This window comes from Nansenia antarctica, assembly GCF_963989245.1.
Source record: "Nansenia antarctica genome assembly, chromosome: 6".
Lineage (NCBI taxonomy): Eukaryota > Metazoa > Chordata > Actinopteri > Argentiniformes > Microstomatidae > Nansenia > Nansenia antarctica.
In genome coordinates, this window is record NC_137676.1 from 56718910 (window position 1) to 56743909 (window position 25000).

At 48.7% G+C, this 25000-nt stretch overlaps 1 protein-coding gene across 2 annotated transcripts in view; it reads left to right on the top strand.

The window, feature by feature from the left end:
• Positions 1-25000, top strand: part of LOC308160050 (uncharacterized protein) — a 70476-nt gene that overhangs the window by 5253 nt on the left and 40223 nt on the right. For both annotated transcript variants that reach the window (XM_080533907.1, XM_080533908.1), the window contains exons 2-6: positions 4403-6481; positions 8006-8246; positions 13391-13618; positions 16914-17120; positions 22313-22429. In XM_080533907.1, the coding sequence (XP_080390033.1) occupies positions 4763-6481; positions 8006-8246; positions 13391-13618; positions 16914-17120; positions 22313-22429 (2512 nt within the window). In that variant the 5' untranslated portion in view covers positions 4403-4762. The remainder of the gene's footprint in view (positions 1-4402; positions 6482-8005; positions 8247-13390; positions 13619-16913; positions 17121-22312; positions 22430-25000) is intronic.

Consider the following 25000-nt stretch of genomic DNA (forward strand, 5'->3'; position numbering starts at 1 on the left):
ATGCGCAGTAGGATCCTTCTCCGCGCGCACGCACGCACACACACTCTCTCTCTCTCTCCCTCTCACACACACACACACACACTCTCTCTCCCTCTCACACACACACACACACACACACACATTCTCTCTCTCCCTCTCACACACACACACACACACACACACACACACACACACATATACACACATACACACACATACACATTCTCTCTCTCCCTCACACACACACACACACACACACACACACACACACACACACATTCTCTCTCTCCCTCTCACACACACACACACACTCTCTCTCTCTCCCTCACACACACACACACACACACACACACACACACACACACACACACATTCTCTCTCTCCCCCTCTCTCACACACACACACATAAACACACACACATTCTCTCTCTCCCTCTCTCTCACACACACACACACACACATTCTCTCTCTCCCTCTCTCTCACACACACACACACACACACACACACACACACATTCTCTCTCTCTCACACACACACACACGCACAGCACACCCCTCAAGGCAATAGCCTGAGTGTAACGTGAGCGGACGGTACTTCTGATGTGCTGAGCCTAGCTTTCCTACCCCTGGAAAGTCAAGCGTGCCTGGGAGGACCCTGGTGTCAGACGTGCTGCTCACTCTCTCCTCATCGAGGTTAATCTCACTGCGGCGTGGAGAGAGATGTAGAGGATGTCGTCGACCGTGACTAAACAAAGTTGATCTTGTAATGGGTTGAACACGTGTAAAGAGGATCCTATTGGAACTTAGTACCAGACCTTACAGAACTTATTGTGATCCAGACCTTTGGATACAGAACTTATTGTGATCCAGACCTTTGGATACAGAACTTATTGTGATCCAGACCTTTGGATACAGAACTTATTGTGATCCAGACCTTTGGATACAGAACTTACTGTGATACAGAACTTGGATAGAGAACTCACTGATACAGAACATACTGGGGGGGGGGGGGGGGGGGTTAGTTGGACTGGTGAGCAGAAGGTCATGACTTCAAATCCCACCTGGGGAACACCACCACTAGTGTGCCCTTGAGTAAGTCACTTAGCCCTAAGTGACTCCAGGGAGACTGTCCCTGGAATCTGTAATTGTATGTCGCTTTGGATAAAAGTTAAAAGATAAAAATGTAAAATGTTACTGTGATAGAACTTTGATACAGGACTTACTATGATACATAACTTAGATCAAGTACTTTGAATGCAGTACTCTCTCTCTCTCCCCCCCCCATTTACACAATAACAGAACAACACAAAACAATATTGCACAGTTAAATCCAGAAATCAACACATCATATAAAAACCACAATATATTAAGAGAAACAGTCACATCCTTCACCAAGAATGTCTTCAGTAAACACCCTAAATTGTGCAGCACCAGAATGTTTTCCAACAGAACTCAAATGTTTTCTGTAGCTTGTTCAGCAGTGAAGTGCACCAGAACTAAAATGATTTACCCAACTTCGGTGGAGACCCAAGTAACCTCGGTTAGGTAATTTATGTTCTGGAATTTCCTTAATGAGGGTAGGTAAGCCGGGAGTTTATGCAGTAGGGCTTTATGACACAAAAAGGGAGTGATGAAAGGATCTCTGGGACTTTAACAAGGCCCAGCCAACATTTTGATAAAGTATACAACGATGAGTATTAAAATATCACCTGTGATAAAGCGAAGGGCGCTATGGTAGATGGCATCCAAAGGTTTAAGAGTAGCGGCTGCTGCGTTTCGCTAGATGATAATATCACCATAACCGAGCACTTCCATGGCGGTGGATTGCATACACATCTCACAAGTCTCCATGAAACAAAAAAAACTCCAGCCTTTTCATTTGTGCATTACCCCTGAAGCTAGTCAGAGCTAGTCCAGACACCTGCGCTACGATGACGTAAATGCCAGAGGCTAGCTGTTCTCAGGGGTGCCTCCTCACCTGTCAGAGAGGTAGTGATTAGCAGCAATCGCTAGCTAATGTTGCCGCCGCTGCTGCTGCTGCGGTGGCGGTGGTGATGGCAGGCAGGCTAATGCATATTTGATAAGGCCACTGTCTCAGGTTGGCTGTGGCCCCCCCGCTCTAACTCATGCATCAGTCATGAGACTGGGGGGGGCACACGGTGGGAGAAGAGTCATCCTAGTATAGGTCACAACAACAGGCCCAGGAGAAGGCTCATCCTACTACTACTAGGTCGTCCTCGGACGAGCCCTCCATCGGCGCTTCCAGTCATCCCGATCTTCCGTACATCTGGCTAGCTCGCCGGTACTTTCCGCTCCTGCATCTTCCTTGAGTACGTCCACGTATGTTAGTGTGGGACGCCCTCGTGATCGATGCCCGTGTATTGGCTCCCACAGCACCAGTTTGCTGGGTGACGGCTCCTGGTGTCTCTGGCAGTGACCTGCCAGCCTCATTCTCCTGACTCATCCTAGCATGGATCACAACAGGCCCAGGAGAGGGAACTGGATACTGTCGGCCTGGATACTGTCGCCATGGAAGAGTGTCGGCATGCCAGTGACTGTATTACAATGCAGTATTTACGACTCGCTGCTCTGCTCTGCTCAGCTCTGACGGTGACTCGGGGTGCGTTCCAATACGACTCCTTTCCTTTCCTCTGAACGGATGTGTGGGATGGGAGAGTTGTCTGAGCAGGTGAATGTCAACCTTATTCCATAAGGTGACGCCATGTAGGAGAGGAGGAGAGGAGGAGAGGAGACCCCTTTAGACGATTGAGACTCACCCCGGGATTGGTGTCCGCCCGGTGAGGTTGATGTCAGAGCCGGTGGGCGTTTCGAAAACGGCGTTTCGGTCAGCGAAGTGTTACGGTCCGTCGGATCCGGCAAACCTCCAAACCTGTGTGTGGTCGCAAGTCACACAAGCTGCGTGGTCTCTGTCCGTTCAGAGTTTACGTTGTTAGATTTTGGGACTCTTTGGCCATGCTGTTTTTCTTCTTCTTTTTTTTTTTTATGAAGGTAAGACATGGTTGTGTAGGAAGAAGCGGATGGGTGGTCTCTATGGAAACTGCCATTCAATGGAGCAGCACTGTCCTGGATATTAAAATAAAACGGCTACTTTTTATAGCCTCTGTCTCTCTCTCTGACCCAGATGAGTACGCACACGCACGCGCGCACTCACTCATCTGTGTATCAAAATGCAGTGTTCAGTTCTTGTCATAGGACTACTAAGTAGAGGCTGGGCTCTCTCTCTCTCTCTCTCTCTCTCTCTCTCTCTCTCTCTCTCTCTCTCTCTCTCTCTCTCTCTCTCTCTCTCTCTCTCTCTCTCTCTCTCTCTCTCTCTCTCTCTCTCTCTCTCTCTCTCTCTCTCTCTCTCTCTCTCTCATCTCTCTCTCTCTCTCTCTCTCTCTCTCTCTCTCTCTCTCTCTCTCTCTCTCTCTCTCTCCGTCTCTCTTTTTCCAGATGCCGGAAGTTTCCGTCTCTGGAATCTGTTTATCTGTTGTTTACGTGGAAGGGAACTAAATGACTCCATCTGTTTCCCCATGTCTTGACAAATGAAACACTTTCCCTTGCGTCTTTATCAAACATGAAAAGCTCCGACATTTCCTTCAGTTCAGTTTTAGCGCGAGTGTGTATCTCTATGTATTCTACACCCACACTCTTTAGGGATGTGGGCCTTTTGACAAAGTCTATGACTTTCTAACAATGCCCCAACCTTCAATGGGGCTATTGTTTGCACCTTTTTTAATATAAAAGGCCTTTATGGAACTGTGTGGCAAGTCTCTGTAATGTTTGGGCCTCCTGACAACTCTGTCTTTGGTTTTCATAAACTTCAACAACTTTCCAGCAGCTTTCTTTTCCAACTCGAATGCTCATGTAAGCCAAGGTGATTAATAACGGAAAGTGTTCAATCTTAAGCTGATTGACCTCGTTGGTTTAAATGGCATATGAAAATTCTTAAAGCTACATTAATGACTTTGTGGAAAATAATGACGCTTTGGCCAATTTTGTAATGCCCCACCACCTACTGTAGGTCTAATGTTTGGCAGATTGACCCGTTGATTCTTAGCCTTCAGGAGAAAGCGGTTTGGACTGTAGGGTGTAGATGTTACACAAGTTTCCACTCTATAACAAATATGTTGATGCTGTTTATGCTGTTGTCAAAATCGGTTGAGGTGTTCTGTGATGTCTAATGCACCCATTTAAACACTCCCTACTTTCTCCAGTAGAGGGTAGCAGTGCTGTCTTTCTCTCTGTCTCTGTCTCTGTCTCTGTCTCTGTCTCTGTCTCTCTCTCTGTCTCTCTCTGTGTCTCCATCTTTCTTTAATGTAATCTTACTGGCATAATATTGGCATCTGAGATGATAAGTTGACTAGCTGTGGCTTTGGAGTGATAATAATTCACTGTTGTCGTTTTCATGTTGTGTTTTCCAGGTGTTTTCAAAGGAGGAAACCCTGAAGAAGAACAATGGACTCCGCTCTCCTGTCTGTACAGAGTGACCAGTCCATAGGACCCTAGGAAGTGTACACGTGGGTCGGTCTGAAGTGCACTTCACTATCCACCCTTCAGTGGATTATTCCACGACTAAGTGAACTGAACCATAACCCTGTTGTTGAGTTGAGCTCCGGAGCGTACCCGACCGTATCAGCAGCGGCTTCAATCAGAGGCCCAATCAGAGGTTGAATAGATAATCGACCACATGGACGCTGCCAGTGGCTTGACCGCGGCTGTGCGGTCCTAGAACGGTCAGGAACAGTCACCGCAAACCACCCAAAAGAACCGAGAGAGAGAAGATGAGTGTGTCTCACCCCGGTGGTGACCGCATCCCGGTCGGGGCCCAGCAGAACGGTTCCGGCTCCGGTATGAGGCTGCCGCTTCGCACCGGCGGGGACCGCAACGGCAACGCCTTCCCCGTCTCCTCCTCCTCCTCCTCCTCCTCCTCCTCCTCTTCCTCCCCGGACTCGTTGCGGAGCCTGAGCAGCCTGAGCGGAGGCCGCACCGACAGCCCTCTGGACGTGGACATGCAGGACTGCGGGACGGTGACCACCGGGGCACCAACCAAAATGGCCGCCGTCCGTACGGAGGAGGAGGACGACTCCTCGGCGGAACCGCAATCCAACGACTACTCGGTCTCCGTGTACCTGGACGCGGCCGGAGACGACGAGGAGGACACCTGGAACGACAACAACGTCACTCTCTCCCTCGTCGGAGTGGTACGGAAACCTAGCAACCGTCTCCGCAGCGACCTTGGCGACGGAGACGGCGGGAGACGGGATCCCTCGCCGGACTCTGAGGCCACGGAGATGCCTGGGGACGACGATGAGGAAGACGACGATGAGGAAGAGTCTTTCTTGTCCGTGAGCTCCGACGTGGCGGTGAGGAGGAGATCCAGCCTGAGCCTCGGTGAGGAGGACAGGCAGCCCAGCAGCGGGTGCTCGATCCCGGGGGAATCGGACGAGGCCTCCCCCTCTGGCACCCCCACCGCCGCCGTGGCCCCCACCCAAGCTCCTATCTCTGTCCCGCTGCCCGACCTCTGTGAAGGCCTGGAAGAGTCGAACACCGCTTGCTCTGCCGCGGACCTCCGGACCGAGGAGAGCACGTCGCTGGGTTTGCCCGACCAAGAGGCACCTCGGGTGGGGGCGGATCGGACCGCGGAAGCCTGTCCTCCGGATCTCACAGTTGTGGAGGTCGTGGAGCCTAAGGAGGAGGGCCGGGCAGCAGACAAGGAGCCTGGTGGAGGAGCGGAGGTGACTCTGAGCGAGACCACGGCGGTTCCTGGTTCAGAGGGCTTCGCCGACACGGCCCAGACCTTCACCTCAGCGCAAGGCTCTGGGGTCGCCGAATCCGCCGTTTCCCCCTTGCCCGCGTCCCTGTCCCCCAACGAGGGCACTGAGGGGGTGAGGGGGGCCGCTACCCCTCACAAGACCAAGGGAGGACCCCCAGGCGCAGCACGGACCAGACCACCCACAGCCTTCACTGCTGCCAAGACAACTGTCTCCACAGCAACCAAACCCTCCAAGCCAGAAGTGAAGAAGGTCCCTAAGACGGACTTGAAGAACGTCAAGTCGAAGATTGTTTCCAGGCCAGCCGCCGCCGCTCCACCGCGAACAGCCAATCAGACGCACGGAAAAGCCGCCCAGGCCAATGACAAGAGGGCCCCTTCCAGGAAGGAGGAGGGACAAGCAGACGGGGTCAAGCGGGGTCAAGGGTCAGCTTCCAATCATGCCAAAGTGGCCAAAGTGCTGAAGCCAGGCGCCAAACTGAAACCCGCTCCAAATAGAGAGAGCAGAGTCTCTAGCCAATCGGAGAAGAGGAGGCAGGGCACGGTAGCCAATGGCACTCGCTCGAGCTCCAGCAGCTCTTCTTTAGGTTCAGAGGTCACCGTGGAAGGGCCCGGAAGAACTCCTCCTGGGGAAGCTGTCCAAGATACGCTTGTTCCAGACGAGGCAGAGAGCGCCGGGGAGGGGACAGGGGACCACACACCTGCCCAAACACGGAGATGCAATGGCAAGGTAAGGTGTGTGTGTGTGTGTGTGTGTGTGCGTGCATGCGTTTGTGTGCGCATTTGTGTGTGTGTGTGTGTGTGTGTGTGCGTGCGTTTGTGTGCGCATTTGTGTGTGTGTGTGTGTGTGTGTGTGTGTGTGAATTGCTCAATTCGTGAATTGAAAGATCCTCATTGAAAACAAATGCCCGTTTCCAATGCGCCAAACGGACCCCCATCCCTGTATCAGACCCCCATCCCTGTATCAGACCCCTGTTGTTTTTCCATCTGTCTTCCTTCGGCCAGCCCTCCGTACTGTCATCAAAGATAGTTATGAAAATCATCATAAGGGTTCAAGAGAGTTCCAGTCACAAGTGACTACATTACGTGAGTGTAATTAGATCATTTAAACTTGGCAGGTGAACCGACCGTGCTAAAAGCTTTTGTTATCGAGGTTGGATAACCGTCAGGACTGACTGGTGATGTTCTTCTAGGTGTGGTAGAGGTGTGCGTTAGTGGTTGGTGTGTGTTTGTTTTGAAGCCAATAAGCCATTGACAGGTCTAGAGTGTTTTCTGTGTGACTGTGTGACTGCGGGAGTGTCTCGTTGCTCGGGCACGTCGAAGCTATATAAGCATGTCATCACATGACTTAAGCTATGTTGTTATTCAGGCTTAAATACTTCCATTCGCGTAAGCACAGGGTTGGGTTCAAAATGTCAAGAGAGAACCATTAGGTGCGGACCATTTTTTGAGAGTCACCGTAAAGAGCTAATTTGTTTTCGTTCTGAGAGAAGGTTTAGAATGACTCTATAAGTTGCTCGAGAGTCAAAAAAATGCTGTATGGAATGTGTTGACATGCTCGGTTACGGTTACGTAAGAATGTTTGCATAGATGCTTCTTCACCTACACACACACGCACACACACAGCCGGTGGGTTCCACCAACGCAAACTTTTTGGACCAATTCCAGGAAGCAGGAAAGTCCCAGGCATTTTTCATATGGAGGTATAAGCTCCCGTAAGCTTTCCTCTAAGTGCTTTAAGAAGAGCCCAGACCAGCGAGTCTCTCTCTCTCTCTCGCAAACGCGCCCGCAAACTCGCTCCATGTGTGCCCAATGTTTATAGAGGAGGGAGGGAGAGGGGGAGGAACGAGTGAGGGGGAGGGAAGAGGAGGAGGAGGAAGAGGGGGAAAGAGAGAGAGAAAAAAAAACAGGGCTGGTCCCAGTAGTGATTCCCAGAGGGAATGTAGTACAATAGCAACTTTTTCACTTCAGAGATCCAGCCCTACTCCTATTTCCCCTCCTCTCTCCCTCCCTCCCTCCCCGTCTCTCTCTCTCACTCTCTTCCTCCTCCCCCTCTGTCTCACCCCTCCTCCTCCTCCTCCTCCTCCTCCTCCTCCTCCCTCCCTCCGTCCCTGCCTGCCTGCCTCCGCCAGCTTCCACATTTCTGCTTTCACACAACTCTGGAATGGCCAATACCATGGTCTCGCTGCGGAGCTCCGAGCTGAGGCCCATGGGCTGGGGGGACGTGGTGACTAACCGACAGCTCTTCCTGCAGAAGGTCTCCTCCAAGCTGGGGCCCAGACAGCAGCAGCTGCACCTCCAGGCCCAGGGGAAGGGCAGAGGGGCCGGGGGAGCGAGCAGCACCGGGGGGCCCTCTCTCCTGCCTTCATCTCCAGTAGCTCCAGGGGGGAGTCCCGGCACCAGACTACCCCCACCGGCGTCCTCTCTGACGGGGAAGGATGGCCAGGGCGCTGGGGGTGGGTCTCCGTCAAGAGGACGGCAGAGCCAGTCTGCGGGTATGTACATAAAATATATCTATATATATATATATACAGTTTATGTGTGTATACACACACACACACTCCCTGTCTCTCCATGTGTTTGTCCCTCTCGGTCTGTTGAGCAGAACTATGGTTTTGTGAGATTTTCTATCTCTGTGTGTGTGTGTGTGTGTGTGTGTGTGTGTGTGTGTGTGTGTGTGTGTGTGTGTGTGCACCGCTGGCACGTCCAAATGTGTGTCTTGTTTACCCAATCTGTGTGTGTGTGTGTGTGCGTATGTGTGTGTGTGTGTATGTGTGTGTGCGTCCGTGTGTGTGCGTGCATGTGTGTATTTAAAGTCTCCTCCGTCTCTGCAACAGAGGCAGGAAATGAGCAGGCTGACACTGCAGAGCTGCGAGTTAAAATCCCTCTCACATTCCACACCACCTCACACACACACACACACACACACACACACACACACACACACACACACACACACACACACACATGCACCACGCTGTCTGTTTTCTACACTTGATCACGTACAGCAAGTTAGTTGCTGACAGACAGGCATGTAGTGTGTGTGTGTGTGTGTGTGTGTGTGTGTGTGTGTGTGTGTGTGTGTGTGTGTGTGTGTAGAGGGGGGATAAGATCCTGCAGCTGTGTGTCCAGACAGTGTTTTCTGCTTGGGTCTGTCTCTGTGCAGCGCAGTGTTACGTAAGGGAACTCTCTCTCTGTACGCAGTATGTACTGCAGCTCTTCCTTAAAGGCCATTTAAAATTTGTGCGTGTGTGTGTGTGTGTACATGTGCTGTGGGCTCAGCGTGAGTGTGTGTGCGCGCGTGCGCTCGCAGTCTAATTTTACCTCAACTTCCCTCTCCGATGCATTACAGTATCTTTAGGGGGAAGTTAAAGAGCGTGTGTCTCTTTCTCTCTCTCTCTCTCTCTTTTTTTCTTTTCTCTGTGGGTCTTCTATTCTTTTTCTTTGGCCCAAGGGGATTCATCCAATAATTGTCCCTGCGAGTGTCCAGTCACACACAAAGGAGTTCGTTGTCTGAGGAAATTGACACTATACAGTTAGCGTGACGCTAGCCATTTCAGTGTGACGTTAGCGAGCCCTTGCGGCTCGTGCTAACATGGTATCATCTGTCTGGTCTCTGTCTCAATAGCTTGTAATTTAACCCCTTGTTTCCATAACCACCAGCTTGCAGTGTGTGATTTGCGGGCGGAGAGGAAGTGTGTGTGTGTGTGTGTGTGTGGGGGGGGGGGGGGTGGATTTAACTGTCGGAAAACTCTGTGTGTGTGTAGGAATGTAATTGTCAGAAAAAACAGATCTGCGTCTTTTTGGTAAAAAGGTCAAATTCCGAGCGGGACAATAGGTTGGTCTGTCTGCCTGCTGTGGTGGTCCTTGCGTGACCCTGAACCCAGGAGACGTGATGTGTAAAAGGTTGTGGGGACAGTTGTTGAATAGCCCTCTCTCTTTAGGATGTCTCTTATCTAATTACAGCCATTGGTTTCCTAATTTCATCACTGGCCCGTCAAAGGCAAACTTGTCAATGTGCCGGTTCGGACTCTTCTTCACCTTTCTCTAAACAAACATCCACCACAAGGTGGACACAACACAACATATCAAGCTCCAAATATGACCGAGCGCAGAATTGGCCGAACATTTGGCCGGTTTTATTGTCTTGCTGTGTCTTCCTAGGACATGGAGGAAACATCCCAGCACATAAAAAAGTCTGAATACTGAATACTAGGTCAAATACTGTGCGTACTTCTGAGTATTTTAGTACTAAATGTGGTGGCTATTTCCGTTGGTTCCGTTATACCTAACTAAACCAAGTATATTGTTAAGTATATGAAAGTATTTATGTACTGCATGTATTTGACCCAGATCTAATACAAGTTGTTCACAGCTCACAGAGTAGGGCTTTTTGGTTGTGTTGCAGTACTTAGATTCAGCCAGCAGAGGGCAGGTGTCTTAGTGTTGTGTTTATTGTGTTTGCTCTTCACAGGACTGACTTTCCTGTCACTGAGAAGCAGAATTCACAGGTCCACTCGTGTCGTTGCTATGGACACAAGATGTAAAGAGCCTTCGGTTTTGGGCCACTGACACACACACACACTCACCCATGCACACTCTCTCTTCCTCTTAATCAAGGACCCCAATTGAAATAAGCCAGTGGCTTTCTTGGGTTTTTATCCTGTTAGTTGACCTTGTATGTAATATGTACTTTCATGTACCTACTTCTGCAAATCTTCTAATAAAGTTTTCAATCAATCAATCAATCAATCTTCCTCTCTTTTTTCTTTCTCTCTCTTTGCGCTCACAATCGTTACCTCTCTCTCTCTCTCACACACACACACACACACACACACACACACACACACACACACACACACACACACACACTGCGGTGTGAAAAAGGAAAAAGGAAAAAAAAACAGTCTTTACGGCAGCGTTTCTCCCGATAGGAAAGCCTGTGTGATGGAGTAATGGAAAAGAGAGGGATGAGAAGGAGGAAAGGCTGTTGGTTCCCACAAACACTTCCCTTTGACGCCCTTTATGACGATAATGCACCTCAGAGGTGTTTCTACTGAGCAATGATGCTAATAGTTAATAGTTAATAGTTAATAGTTAATAGTTAATAGTTAATAGTTAATAGTTAATAGTTAATAGTTATCATTCAGTGTTTCTGAAGCGCGACATCTGACAGTGTTTGAGACACAATGGAACAGCCTGTTCTCCTCAGAGTCTAGCACCACGGTAGCTACACTTACACTTACATTTTTGGCATTTAGCAGACGCCGTTATCCAAAGCGAGTTACAACAAATACATTTATCTAAGTGAGTGAGTCATCTATCCGTCAGTCATCGCAAGAAAAGTAATCCCTGCTCGGGCCAGGGGCCATTGGCAGTCGTCATGCTAGGAGAAGGACGAATTACTTTTAGAAGATTTGTATTTAATTTGATATATACAGCAGAGAAACTGTAGAAGGGATGGAGAGATAGTGTGGGGGGGGGGGCAATTCAGTTCACTCATAACTCTCCTACTCTCAGCTGCAACCTTTATAGTGAGCCATGAGGTCATCAGTGTTTCCCACTCATTACCCGCCACGGTCTAATTTGTCCTGCCACAGTTTCATAACGGACCGAACACATTTGTCCACTTCTCGTAATAACATACAAGATCAATAACATTGTGTTAACCGTTGCAACAGCGTCTCTCACTCGTCTTTCACTCGTCTCTCACTCTTCTCTCACTCCTCCCACCCCGCTGTAAGCTCGCACACTCACACACTTCAGACTACTTCTAGATTTCAGCGCCCAGCCTGTGAAGGGAGCAAGGGAGTTGCTCACGCTGTCGGGGGGAAAAGTGTCGGAGCAGGTCCGCGGGCTCGGAGCAGCACGCGCACACTCCGGCTCGGGGCTGCGTGATAACGTGCTGCGTCGCTAATAGTGTCGCCAGCTAACGGTTGTCAGGGAAAGTGAGAGATGTGACAGATGAGTTCTTGAGAGAAGGCCAAAAAAGCAAAAGTTCACACACACATAAGCACTGGAACAGTCGTGTTTGTTTACCCTGCTTTGTGGGTGTGACTTGTTTTCCGAGTCCTCGTGTCAACACCACTTAATATCTATACAATGTGTTTAGGATTAAATTGTTTATTAGAGCACCAACTTGTTGACAAGAGCACACAGTTCTTCATAGATCTAAGCCTCTTCATTTTGCTCTCACAGTGCGTCATCAGATCGATGCGTTGAACTTGGCGTTGTACAAACATGTACAAACCATTCTTCTGGGGGAGCATGCCCCCCGGACCCCCCTAGCGGGCCCGAGGTCCACCCACCGCAGTCTCACAAAGTCCTGTGGGAAACACTTATAGTCATAGTCAATTTATTTAAACACGCACCAACACTACACCGGTTTAGGGCGCCCTGGGCGCGGACTCTAAAGCAGAGAGAAAACATGATGGAATATGGTAACACAGACGGGTAAGGACAACAAAATAAACAAAATAAACATGGAGGACCTCTAACATTCATAACCGCACACATTTAAAGACAGACATTCATACTATAACACATCAGGAACATCTCAGTAGCCTAGTTCACGACAGTAGTGAGTTTTAAGCAGAGTCTTGATAGTCTCTAGATCGGGGGCGGTCTTGATGAAACACTGAGGTCATACAACGGACTCACCTCCCACAGGGGGCCACATCTCTGTCTGGCTGACCAGAGAGATTGAGGGAAAAGTGTAGAGAATGCATATATCCATGGTGTCAAAAGTTGCTGATAGTCCTGTATGAATAAATCAATGTCGTTGGTTTCCGCATACTGTATGTGCTGATACTGGCCCTTCTCTCTCTCTCTCTCCCTCTCTCTCTCTCTCTCTCTCTCTCTCTCTCTCTCTCTCTCTCTCTCTCTCTCTCTCTCTCTCTCTCTCTCTCTTTCTCAGGACAGTGGAGTATATAAGACTCTCTTTGTTCACAAATATTCATTTCTTTGTCTTCCCCCTCTCTCTTTCTCTCTCTCTCTTCCTCTCTCTCTGTCTTTCTCTCTCTCTCTTCCTCTCTCTCTCTGTCTTTCTCTCTCTCTTCCTCTCTCTCTCTGTCTTTCTCTCTCTCTCCCTCTCTCTCTCTGTCTTTCTCTCTCTCTATCTTCCTCTCTCTCTGTCTTTCTCTCTCTCTCTTCCTCTCTCTCTCTGTCTTTCTCTCTCTCTCTCTCTCTCTCTCTCTCTCTCTCTCTCTCTCTCTCTCTCTCTAGAAACAGACACAGTACAAACAGCGCTTCACATATGAACACGCTGACCATAACAAACTATATAAAATCATCGTGAGAATACGATCCCTGACAGTGCTGAACCCCAACACCCCCCCTCCCCAAGGTTCAGTTTCATGTTTCACCTTTTATTGTTACGTCACATCACACAAGTGTAAGACAGTCAAATCCTTAGGCTTCGGTTCCTGACATTGCAGCACAAAGACAATAAGGCGATAGGCATCCATTGTGATAGTCATGTGTAATGTGTGTATGTTTGATGTATTTGACACTGCTGTATTGAGTTTTTTCCATCTGTACCGACAACAAATTCCACCGACCTTGGTCGTGGGGTCATTAAACGATTCATTCATTCATTCATTCATAATTCAAAAAGTGACAATGTCGTGTCTTCTCCCAGGTATCCCCAAACCGCGCGTCACAGAGAGGCCTTCGGGATTGGCCGCCCCGGTCGCTGCCGTGACCTCGAACCCCAAGACGTCGGTGAACCCGGGGTTAGGCGCCGGTCGGCCGACAGCGGCGGCAGTTGTGTCCAAGCTGCCGGTGAAGGGCCTGGCGACCAGCCTCAGCTCCTCCTCTCTGGCCAGCCTCGCCAGCGACACCAACGGACCATCGGGCCCCGGCAAAGGTGAGACGGAGTGTGTGTGTGTGTGTGTGTGTGTGTGTGTGTGTGTGTGTGTGTGTGTGTGTGAGAGTGTGAGTGTGAGTGTGAGTGTGAGTGTGAGTGTGAGTGTGAGTGTGAGTGTGAGTGTGAGTGTGAGTGTGAGTGTGAGTGTATGTGTATGTGTATGTGTGTATGTCTGTGGGCGTGTGCGAAAATGTCATAGTTCCTCCTCCTACATTTCCAAACCACAGAAAACCTCTTTATTAGTCATGTCCTTCCTCTGGCAATGCATATTGTGCACGCACACACACACACACAAAGCACAATACCCCAGCAGAGATTTTCATTGGTGTGGTTTTCCTGTCGCTGGTGAGTTCACATCCTCCTCCTTGCCACTGATACACATACACACACACGCACATACACACACACACACACACACATACAGCCACTCATCCGACCCCCTGCGACTGTTCCGTTAGTCACCATTGGCCTCCTGCCTCTGGGAATGCCGCTGGGAATGCCGCCCCTCTGCCGCCCTGGCCTTCCCACTTCCTCTGCCGGGGGTCAGAGGTCACATCTGGGCAGGCTTACTCACAGGGATGTGTGTGTGTGTGTGTGTGTGTGTGTGTGTGTGCACTCCCTGCCCTGACCCACATTCAGAGCAGGGCTTTGTCTGGGCCTCGCCGTAAGCCTCTGGATTACATCTGGATTCTACCCCCCCCCCCCCCTGCCGTGTGTGTGTGTGTGTGTGACCTGCAAGTGTGTGTGTGTGTGTGTGTGTCCTGCACATGTGTGTGTGTGTGTGTGTGTGTCCTGCAAGTGTGTGTGTGTGTGTGTGTGTGTGTGTGTGTCCTGCACATGTGTGTGTGTGTGTGTGTGTGTGTGTCCTGCACATGTGTGTGTGTGTGTGTGTGTGTGTCCTGCAAGTGTGTGTGTGTGTGTGTGTGTGTGTGTGTGTGACCTGCAAGTGTGTGTGTCCTGCAAATGTGTGTGTGTGTCCTGCAAGTGTGTGTGTGTGTGTGAGCTGCAAGTGTGTGTGTGTGTGTCTCACTGACATTCACCGTCACACTCGGTGAACCCAACAGTAATTTTCCCCTCTCGCACCCCAGTTATCGATCCCAGAGAGTCGTCTGGTCTACACGCTCTCCCCTACAGTTCATTTAGGACCCGTACACACACCCTCCAGAGTGAGGTGATTTAATAGGTGGTGTTTGTACTGCCTGAGGCTGTGAGGGTCGTCTCTCTGGCCAAGTCAATAATGAATCAGGGTTCCGTGCTCTCACTCAGTCTTCGCCAAAGATCAATACGACTTGAAACACAAACCACACCTCGCGCTGAAAATGTGGACTCTGTTTGGACAGAGCTGGTTAGAGGAAGGTTAGAGTTGAGGATGTTTTGACAACGTAGAGGTGGACATGCAGTGCCTTCAGAAAGAATTCAGACCCCTTCACTTTTTCCACATTTTGTTGTGTTATAGATTCAATTTAAAATGGATTAAATAAAGAATGATTTGCCATCAACCCACAGGGTATTGTACCCCATAAAGACAAAGCGAAAACACGTTTTTTGAGATTTCTGTAAATGTAATCAAATTGAAATACAGAAATACCTCACGTACCTAAGTATTCAGACGCTTTGCTATGACACTCAACAAATAAAATACAATTTAAAATGAGCTAAAACGTTATAAAATGTCATCAACAAATCACTCAATAAATGTAATTGAGTCCATCTTAATGCAAGCCTTGGAAGGTCCTATTCAGGTTGTTTTTCCAGTGGAGAGATTTGACAGGGAGATAGTCAAAGCCTAGCTAATGTGATAACCCCAATAATGCTATCAACAGAAGCCCATGACCTCAGCTTGGACAAAACCCCAATTGGTGGTCAATGGCTGCCTTTGTTACCTTACAACAACGCACTGTTTCAGGGAGAGAAAGGCAGGGGGGTGGGAGGGTGGAGAGAAAGAGGGAAGGTGAGGGAAGAAAGGGGGAAAGGGAGAAGGAGAGATGTGGGGCCAGGGATAAGATCTACCGTAGGGATTTCTCTGAAAGCAGGAATCCCTTTGGCTATCGTAAGGAGCAGACAAAAGCGCGTCCCTCTGGCTACTCATTGTTTATCTTTCATCTCTCTCTCTCTCTTCTATCTTTCTCTCTTTCTCTCTTCTCTTTCCTCTCCGCCTTCCTTTTCTCTCACATGCTCCCCCTCGCACTCATGCTCACACACACACACACACACACACACACACACACAGACACACACACACACACATACACCCCCCCTGTAGTGACTCATCTCTGAGCGATAGTTCAGCCATATAGTCAATAGATTCTGTAGGATGAGCTGGTTGTCATGGTCACCAGATTACGACGGAGACACGGTTCCTATGGCGATATCTGTGCTCCTTGTTTACAGTTGAGTTGTTCACCAGCAATGGTGTAACCCCCCCCCCACACACACACATTTGTACAATCTAACCCTGATCACTCCCAATCAATCATCCATTCTGTCTTCACTACACAAACATCATTAAGTATTTCCCAACCTGCCTGCCCCCCCTAATTGCGATCCCACTTTCAGAGAGAGGCGGCGGTCGCAAATGCAGATAATATTGTTTATGCAGGTTTAAGACGCGAGTGGTCCGTTTGCTAATCACCGTAATCATGAGAATAATTAAGCGGAGGCGGTTTTCCTCTTTGGTGTGTAATGGCGCGTGGCGCTTTGGTAAAATGAAGGGAATTATAGAATAATAATTGCACGTGCGGTAGAGGGAGAACTGCCCGGTGGGAGTGTGTCGAACTGTTGGAGTGCTTCGCTTGCCTTCCCACACACACACGTGTTGTACACCCCTCAGAAACTGTTTGAGTTTCTGTGCGACGTAACACAATGTAGGAAGGAACTGTTTGGTCTGGTCTGAGGGGCTCTGGTTTTCTTCTGCAATATGAATACTACAGGTTTTTCGAACATACAGTATATATCTTTATTTTTTTATCTGATATTTGATTTTATTTGATTATGTTTGGGTCCGACATTATTGTATTTAATTATGTTTGGGTCCGACCCTCTTCAACGAGGACTTAACAACCTATTTGAGATGGACATAATGCATTGGAGTCTTGTTTAAACTAAGTCATTTGGAGATAATGTCATTCTTGTTTACTTAATCTGAAATAACCATGTCTCTCTCTCTCTCTCTCTCTCTCTCTCTCTCTCTCTCTCTCTCTCTCTCTCTCTCTCTCTCTCTCTCTCTCTCTCCCCCTCCCTCTCCCCCCCCCCCCCCTCCCCACCCTTTCTCCCCCTCCCCCCATCTCTCTCTCAGTCCTAACCCCAGCTCCAGTGGCTCCAGTACCGGGGGTGTGTAAGGCAGAGGAGAGGCCCAGTCGCACCATCTCTCTAGGGGCCACCCAGGGCTCGGTCAAGGCCCCCTCCACCACCACCCCCACCCCCACCCCCACCTCCTCCACCAGCAAAGCCCCAGGGATCCGCAACCGGACCACCTCACTACCAGGGCGGAGCCCGGCTACAGGTGGGTACACCCACATGTACACACACATACACACACACACACACACACACACACACACACTTATTGTCTCTCATGGCTCCACTTTATTATCTCACTGTAATACTATTGATTGTGTATTCCTATTCCTACCCTTGTATTTCACTGTTCATTCGATATGAAACACACAGACACACACACACACACACCAAATACTTCCCATCCACTCAGTCACTTACCAATCTTGGGATGTTTAGGCCTGACGCCTAATTATAAACATCATGCCTCATTTAAATGAAAGGATATCCCAATTTAACACTCATCAAATCGTCACACAAAACAGTATTTACATCATTAAATCTATTTGTTATAACTTAATTTGATTAATTCTCTAATCAATTCACCATCGATTGTTAATTGTTAATCAGTGTGTCATTCCTTTGATCTGTTGATGGCTTTAGCTGATGTGATTAGATGGGGCTCTGATGGGCTCGCCAATCATGCATTTGTATAGCGCATGGATAGCTTTGGTGTACAGGAATGGGGGTTGTAGATACTCAATAGAAAACATGCTGTCGGTATCTCTAGTGATAGCTTTTCTCACATCCACATAATCACTCCATTTCCTTGATTTTTAGAATGTCCCCTTTAATCGGAAATATTAAAATGTCTTTACACGTCTTCGTTATGGGCCTGACGGTTTGTTCAAACATAATCCCATCAAGTGAAATTCCCTAGACTTCAGTGGTGGAGGCATATTACACAAGGGTAAGAGAGTAAAGTTTGTAGGCTCCGCTTCCTGACATTGCAGCACAAGACAATAAGGCAATAGGCACGATTCAAGATAAAAACGTTTTTTTTTAAAGTGACAATAGTACATACACAAGATATATGTGTATAAGATACAATTAGCAGTCTAAAGACTTTCAAGACTTTTTAAAACTCACTACTGTCGTGAACTAGGCTACTGAGATGTTCCTGATGTGTTATAGTATGAATGTCTGTCTTTAAATGTGTGCGGTTATGAATGTTAGACGTCCTCCATGTTTATTTTGTTTATTTATTTTGTTGTCCTTACCCGTCTGTGTTACCATATTCCATCATGTTTTCTCTCTGTTTTAGAGTCCGCGCCCAGGGCGCCCTAAACCGGTGTAGTTTTGCGGGTGCGGGTTTAAATAAATTGACTATGACTAAGCCAAAAGCCCCTACTAGCTCTCCATCTCCAACAACAGTCCCTCTTTACATCTCCAACAAAATGGTAAATGGTAAATGGACTGACTTATATAGCGCCTTTATCCAAAGCGCTTTACAACGGCCTCTCATTCACCCATTCAGACACATTCACACACCAATGTGCGGCAAGCTACCATGCAAGGCGCCGGCCCGCTCACTGGGAGCAATTTTTGGGTTGTCTTGCCCAAGGACACTTCGACATGTGGCCAGCCGGGGCTCGAACCGCCGATCTGCCAACCTTGCGATCAGTAGACGGCAGCTCTACCTCCTGCGCCACAGCCGCCCCTGACAACAACCGTCCCTAGGCGACAGGTTTAAATCTCCAACAACAGGTGAAGAAGGCCAGCTCTGTGGTGGGGACCGGGCTGGACAGCCTAGAGGTGGTGGCAGAACAGAGGATGGGGAAAAAACTGGCGGCCATGCTGGCCAATCCCTCCCACCCGATGTACTGCGAGCTGGCAGGGATGAGGAGCAAGTTCAGCCACAGATTTGTTCTCCCCCGTCAAAGTACAAAAAGATTTGGACAGTCCTTTATTCCAGCTGCACTCCGACTCTACAACCAGGCCCTGCAGGGTGGGGGAGACCTGGAGATGGAACTTTTGGAACTTTTTACTTATTGAGCCTGCACTGTTTTATGTTTTTTATTGAATGTTTTTCTGTTTTCTGTACTGAATGTTTTTCTGCCCTAACTGAGCTGTTTGACAACAAAATTTCCCCATTGGGGACAATAAAGGTTTTCAAAAAAAAAAAAACAGTCCCCAGACGACAGGTTTACCTGAACACAACAACAGTCCCTAGACGACAGGTTTTCACCTCCAATAACAGTCCCTAGGCGACAGGTTTACACCTCCAACAACAGTCCCTAGGCGACAGGTTTACACCTCCAACAACAGTCCCTAGGCGACAGGTTTACCTGAACACAACAACAGTCCCTAGGCGACAGGTTTACACCTCCAACAACAGTCCCTAGGCGACAGGTTTACACCTCCAACAACAGTCCCTAGGCGACAGGTTTACCTGAACACAACAGTCCCTAGACGACAGGTTTGCACCTCCAACAACAGTCCCCAGACGACAGGTTTACATCTCCAACAACAGTCCCTAGACGACAGGTTTACATCTCCAACAACAGTCCCCAGACGACAGGTTTACATCTCCAACAACAGTCCCTAGGCGACAGGTTTGCACCTCCAACAACAGTCCCTAGACGACAGGTTTACATCTCCAACAACAGTCCCCAGACGACAGGTTTGCACCTCCAACAACAGTCCCTAGGCGACAGGTTTACATCTCCAACAACAGTCCCTAGGCGACAGGTTTGCACCTCCAACAACAGTCCCTAGGCGACAGGTTTACCTGAACACAACAGTCCCTAGGCGACAGGTTTACACCTCCAACAACAGTCCCTAGGCGACAGGTTTACACCTCCAACAACAGTCCCTAGGCGACAGGTTTGCACCTCCAACAACAGTCCCTAGGCGACAGGTTTACCTGAACAACAACAGTCCCTAGGCGACAGGTTTACCTGAACAACAACAGTCCCTAGGCGACAGGTTTGCACCTCCAACAACAGTCCCTAGGCGACAGGTTTACCTGAACACAACAGTCCCCAGACGACAGGTTTACCTGAACACAACAGTCCCTAGGCGACAGGTTTACACCTCCAACAACAGTCCCCAGACGACAGGTTTACCTGAACACAACAGTCCCTAGACGACAGGTTTACCTGAACACAACAGTCCCTAGGCGACAGGTTTACCTGAACAACAACAGTCCCCAGACGACAGGTTTACCTGAACAACAACAGTCCCTAGACGGCAAGTTTACATGAACAACAACAGTCCCTAGGCGACAGGTTTACATCTCCAACAACAGTCCCTAGGCGACAGGTTTACCTGAACAACAACAGTCCCTAGGCGACAGGTTTACATCTCCAACAACAGTCCCTAGACAACAGGTTTACCTGAACACAACAGTCCCTAGGCGACAGGTTTACACCTCCAACAACAGTCCCTAGACAACAGGTTTACACCTCCAACAACAGTCCCTAGGCGACAGGTTTACCTGAACACAACAGTCCCTAGACGACAGGTTTACCTGAACACAACAGTCCCTAGGCGACAGGTTTACCTGAACACAACAACAGTCCCTAGGCGACAGGTTTACACCTCCAACAACAGTCCCTAGGCGACAGGTTTACCTGAACACAACAGTCCCTAGGCGACAGGTTTACACCTCCAACAACAGTCCCTAGACAACAGGTTTACACCTCCAACAACAGTCCCCAGACGACAGGTTTACATCTCCAACAACAGTCCCTAGACGACAGGTTTACACCTCCAACAACAGTCCCTAGACAACAGGTTTACACCTCCAACAACAGTCCCTAGACGACAGGTTTACACCTCCAACAACAGTCCCTAGACAACAGGTTTACACCTCCAACAACAGTCCCTAGGCGACAGGTTTACCTGAACACAACAACAGTCCCTAGGCGACAGGTTTACCTGAACAACAACAGTCCCTAGGCGACAGGTTTACCTGAACACAACAACAGTCCCTAGGCGACAGGTTTACCTGAACAACAACAGTCCCTAGACGACAGGTTTACACCTCCAACAACAGTCCCTAGGCGACAGGTTTACCTGAACACAACAGTCCCTAGACGACAGGTTTACACCTCCAACAACAGTCCCTAGGCGACAGGTTTACCTGAACACAACAACAGTCCCTAGGCGACAGGTTTACCTGAACACAACAGTCCCTAGACGACAGGTTTACACCTCCAACAACAGTCCCTAGGCGACAGGTTTACCTGAACACAACAGTCCCTAGACGACAGGTTTACACCTCCAACAACAGTCCCTAGACGACAGGTTTACCTGAACACAACAGTCCCTAGGCGACAGGTTTACCTGAACACAACAGTCCCTAGGCGACAGGTTTACATCTCCAACAACAGTCCCTAGGCGACAGGTTTACATCTCCAACAACAGTCCCTAGGCGACAGGTTTACCTGAACACAACAGTCCCTAGGCGACAGGTTTACCTGAACACAACATTACATTGGACAGTCGTGTGTGTGATATTATTCCTGTATAGCTCTTTGAAACATGGCCGTGAATAACATTAACTGCGGCAGATGGCTGCACATTTGGCGTAGGGTTCTATGTTGCCATGGTACCGTTGATGTCATAGGCTAGCGAGAGTGGATACGGCGTGTTTGTATGCCGCGGTCGATCTCTCTGTGGGGCTCGGCGGGGTCGAGTCGTTCAACAGCGCACTCACACACGACTGTGAACACGAGACTGAACAGAGAGGATAGTTTTCGTTTCTCCTAGTTTTTTTAAACAGCTCCACAACTCTCTCACTTGAACTACACAACACATTTTTCCATAATGGCCGAGAGCCAAACCGCATGAGGATAAGACGCAATTCTACCACACAAATGAGTTCTAATCACTCATTCCTAATGTTTTGTTTTTGTAATTTCTCAAAAAGAATGTTTCAATTGGACCTCAGTGGCTAGATGGGTCATGCGTCCATTAATTATCCGTCTACAGGGTATTATGAAGGATGGAGGGGTGGGGGGGGTATACTATAGGAATGGTAGTGGTGTCAACGACCCCACCGCCCCCCCGCGCTCTCTCTCCCACCGACACCCCACACTCAATGAATCCCCTTATAGGCGGTGGAGTCAGCCTACAGTAGGGGGGTATTAAAGGCTAAATGCTAAAGACCCTCTGCCTCAGGCCCAGACCAGCCCTAGTGTTAACTAAGCCAGACAGCTGCTGTCCTACAGAGACTAACACGCCAGCCGTAACCTGGTAGTGGAGCTGTGGTGTACTGGTCCAGTTAGAGACACTAGAGTCTAGTGACTAGACTAACTGTCGGTTATCCAGCTATGGGGCCACTCTGCCCAGCCATGAGACGCTGTCCAGCCCAGGCCTCTGACTACCTCTCTACCCTGAATGTGCCTGCAGGCCTGAAGACCCCCGCGGTGACCAATCAGGCGACGGCTAAACAGCCGACTACCCAGAGTCCCTTGCAGAGGATGGGCTCGGCCAGACTCAACCGCCCGGGTGCCCTGGGGGGAACCGGTAAGGAGTAACTTCTGTTGACTGTTCTGTGTGTGTGTGTGTGTGTGTGTGTGTGTGTGTGTGTGTGTGTGCGTGCGCATGAGAGAAAGCACTGCACAGGTGGGAGTATATGTGTATGTTTGTATCATGCATTTTGTGTGTGTGTGGGTGGGTGGGTGGGTGGTTACTACAGTATATGCTGTCTAGATTCTTAAGTCATGGAAACAAGATACCTAGTAGATTCTGAGAGAGAGGGAGAGGGAGAGGGAGGGATAATGCCCTCCTGATGTTCATAGTCGAGCTGAGAATAGATCTCGGCACACACAGGGTTAACTTGTCTTCAGAACCCCCGTCACGCCTCGGGCGCGTGGGCCCACGTTACCATGGCAGCGTTCCAGCGTCATGGCATCACCAGAGCATGCGTGTGCTGTAACGTTCCATGTGAACATGACACCCTCTGACCCGTTTTAACCTCAGCTGTGAGAACCCACCATGAATCTAGAAACATCTATGAATGGAGCTGGTTGTCCTGCGAGGTCGCTGGTAGCTCTCTAGGATGATTGATAAAGATCCGTCAGATCACAAGAAGCCATTTATCTGATTTATTTATTGTCTGGTGCACAATCCCCTAGCCCCTAGGCCCTCCTGTAGATCTGAAAGGATGAGATAATAATAATAATAATAATAATAATAATAATAACTTTTATTTGCATAGCGCTTTTTCTGCAAACGTCGCAGCTCAAAGTGCTCCAATCATTTATATAATCATAATTTGATTATTTTGTCATTTAAAGGCAATATTAAAAAGATGGGTTTTTAGTCTTGACTTTGCTGAGGTTGCATCCCTAATGTAAACTGGCAGTGCATTCCACAATTTGGGTGCATAAAATGAGAATGCAGCCTCACCAAATCTCTTCTTTTGTACATGGGGTACACAGAGAAAACCAGCGTCAGAAGACCTGAGAGCTCTACTGGGTTGATATGCTAGTAAAAGGTCTTTCAAATATTCTGGTGCTGTGCCAGTGAGAGCTTTATAAAGTAGAAGGATCTTGAAATCTATTCTGAACTTAACAGGAAGCCAGTGTAGAGTCTAAAATAGGAGTTATATGAGCTTGTCTGCTTGTTTTGGTTAAAACTCTCGCTGCTGCATTTTGGACTTATTTCAGCTGAAATTTTAAAAGAAATAGCTTTCTTCGGAAGACCAGAAAGGAGACTGTTACAATAGTCCAAACGAGGAATAACAAAAGCATGCATTAACACTTGCATCAGCTTGCCGGAGAAAATGTCTGACTTTTGCAATATTCCGTAGATGATAAAAAGAGAGAATGAACAAAACGAGATGAAAAAGGATGAATAAAAATGAGATGGGAATGAACAAGATGGTGGTTGATTCAACCTTGCTTTCATTCATTCATTCATTCATTCATTCATTCAACAAGATGGTGGTTGATTCAACCTTGCTTTCTGGTAGGAAAGGTGGAATTTCGGCTACCTATCCAATCGTTTCAGATCTAGAGGAATGCCTAGGGAGTTGGGGGTTAAAGAGTTTTTTATTTTTACTTTGGCAAAGGAGAAGTGACTCTGAATGATTTTTAGCTTGATGTGCAAGCTCAAACAGTGAACTAAGCCCATACTTTATTGTCAGTTTAATTCCTTTTTCTTTTTTTTTTCTTTCTTTTTTTAATAGCCTCTATTTTGAGTTTCTGAGACTTTGAGGTTAAGTCTCGAACAGAAACACGCAAGTCGTTTGGGAGCATTCCCATGTGTTTTTTTGACGGTCATTAGCTCCAGCGTTTGGTGTTTAGCGTTCGGGCTCGCGCTGAGCGTAAACAAAGACAAGAAAGATAGTCGTCCTGCAGCCTGCCTGTAATTATACAAATATTTTGGGGACTGAAGGAAATTGCTCTGAGGGTTGGAACTATTTCCACCGTGACACACACACTGTACTGTACACACACACACACACACACACACACACACACACACACACACACACACACACACACACACACACACTCAAATTACTGTAATTGGATTAGGACCAGAAGTGTGCTTCATTGTCCACGGCTAGCATTGATGCGACTCTCAATGCCACTACCCCCCCTTAAGGCCTCATCCAGTACCTCTACATATCTCTCCCCCCTGCCTTACCCCCTTTCATTCCCCCCACCCCCCCCACCCTCTCTCTGTCAGCCAAGTACGTTTAGTCTAACTCCAGTAGTTGTCTTGGCTACGGAGCACTCTAAGGCAGGTGCCACCATTGTACACGTTGCTAGGGCCCATATGCCGTGTAGAATAGCCTGTTGTGGTGTCACTGTTGTTGTGGTCGCGCCTGTCACACAAGATGAACAGCCAATCTTTTGTGCCCTGGAGAGAGTACCGGCTTCTCAACACTTCAGCTTGGCATTGTTTTGGGATGCGGACATTGTGTGCCCCTATTGAGAAGACGGCCCCTGTGTTCGCGCAGGGCATGCCCAGTGAGAGGGGGGTTCAGCGGGCGAAGAGAGGTGTTGTTTCTGCCCAGATTGTGGTGTTGGCATGAAACCATCTAAACGAATGACCTCATCTCAGCCGTTTGGGCCGTGTGGCCGT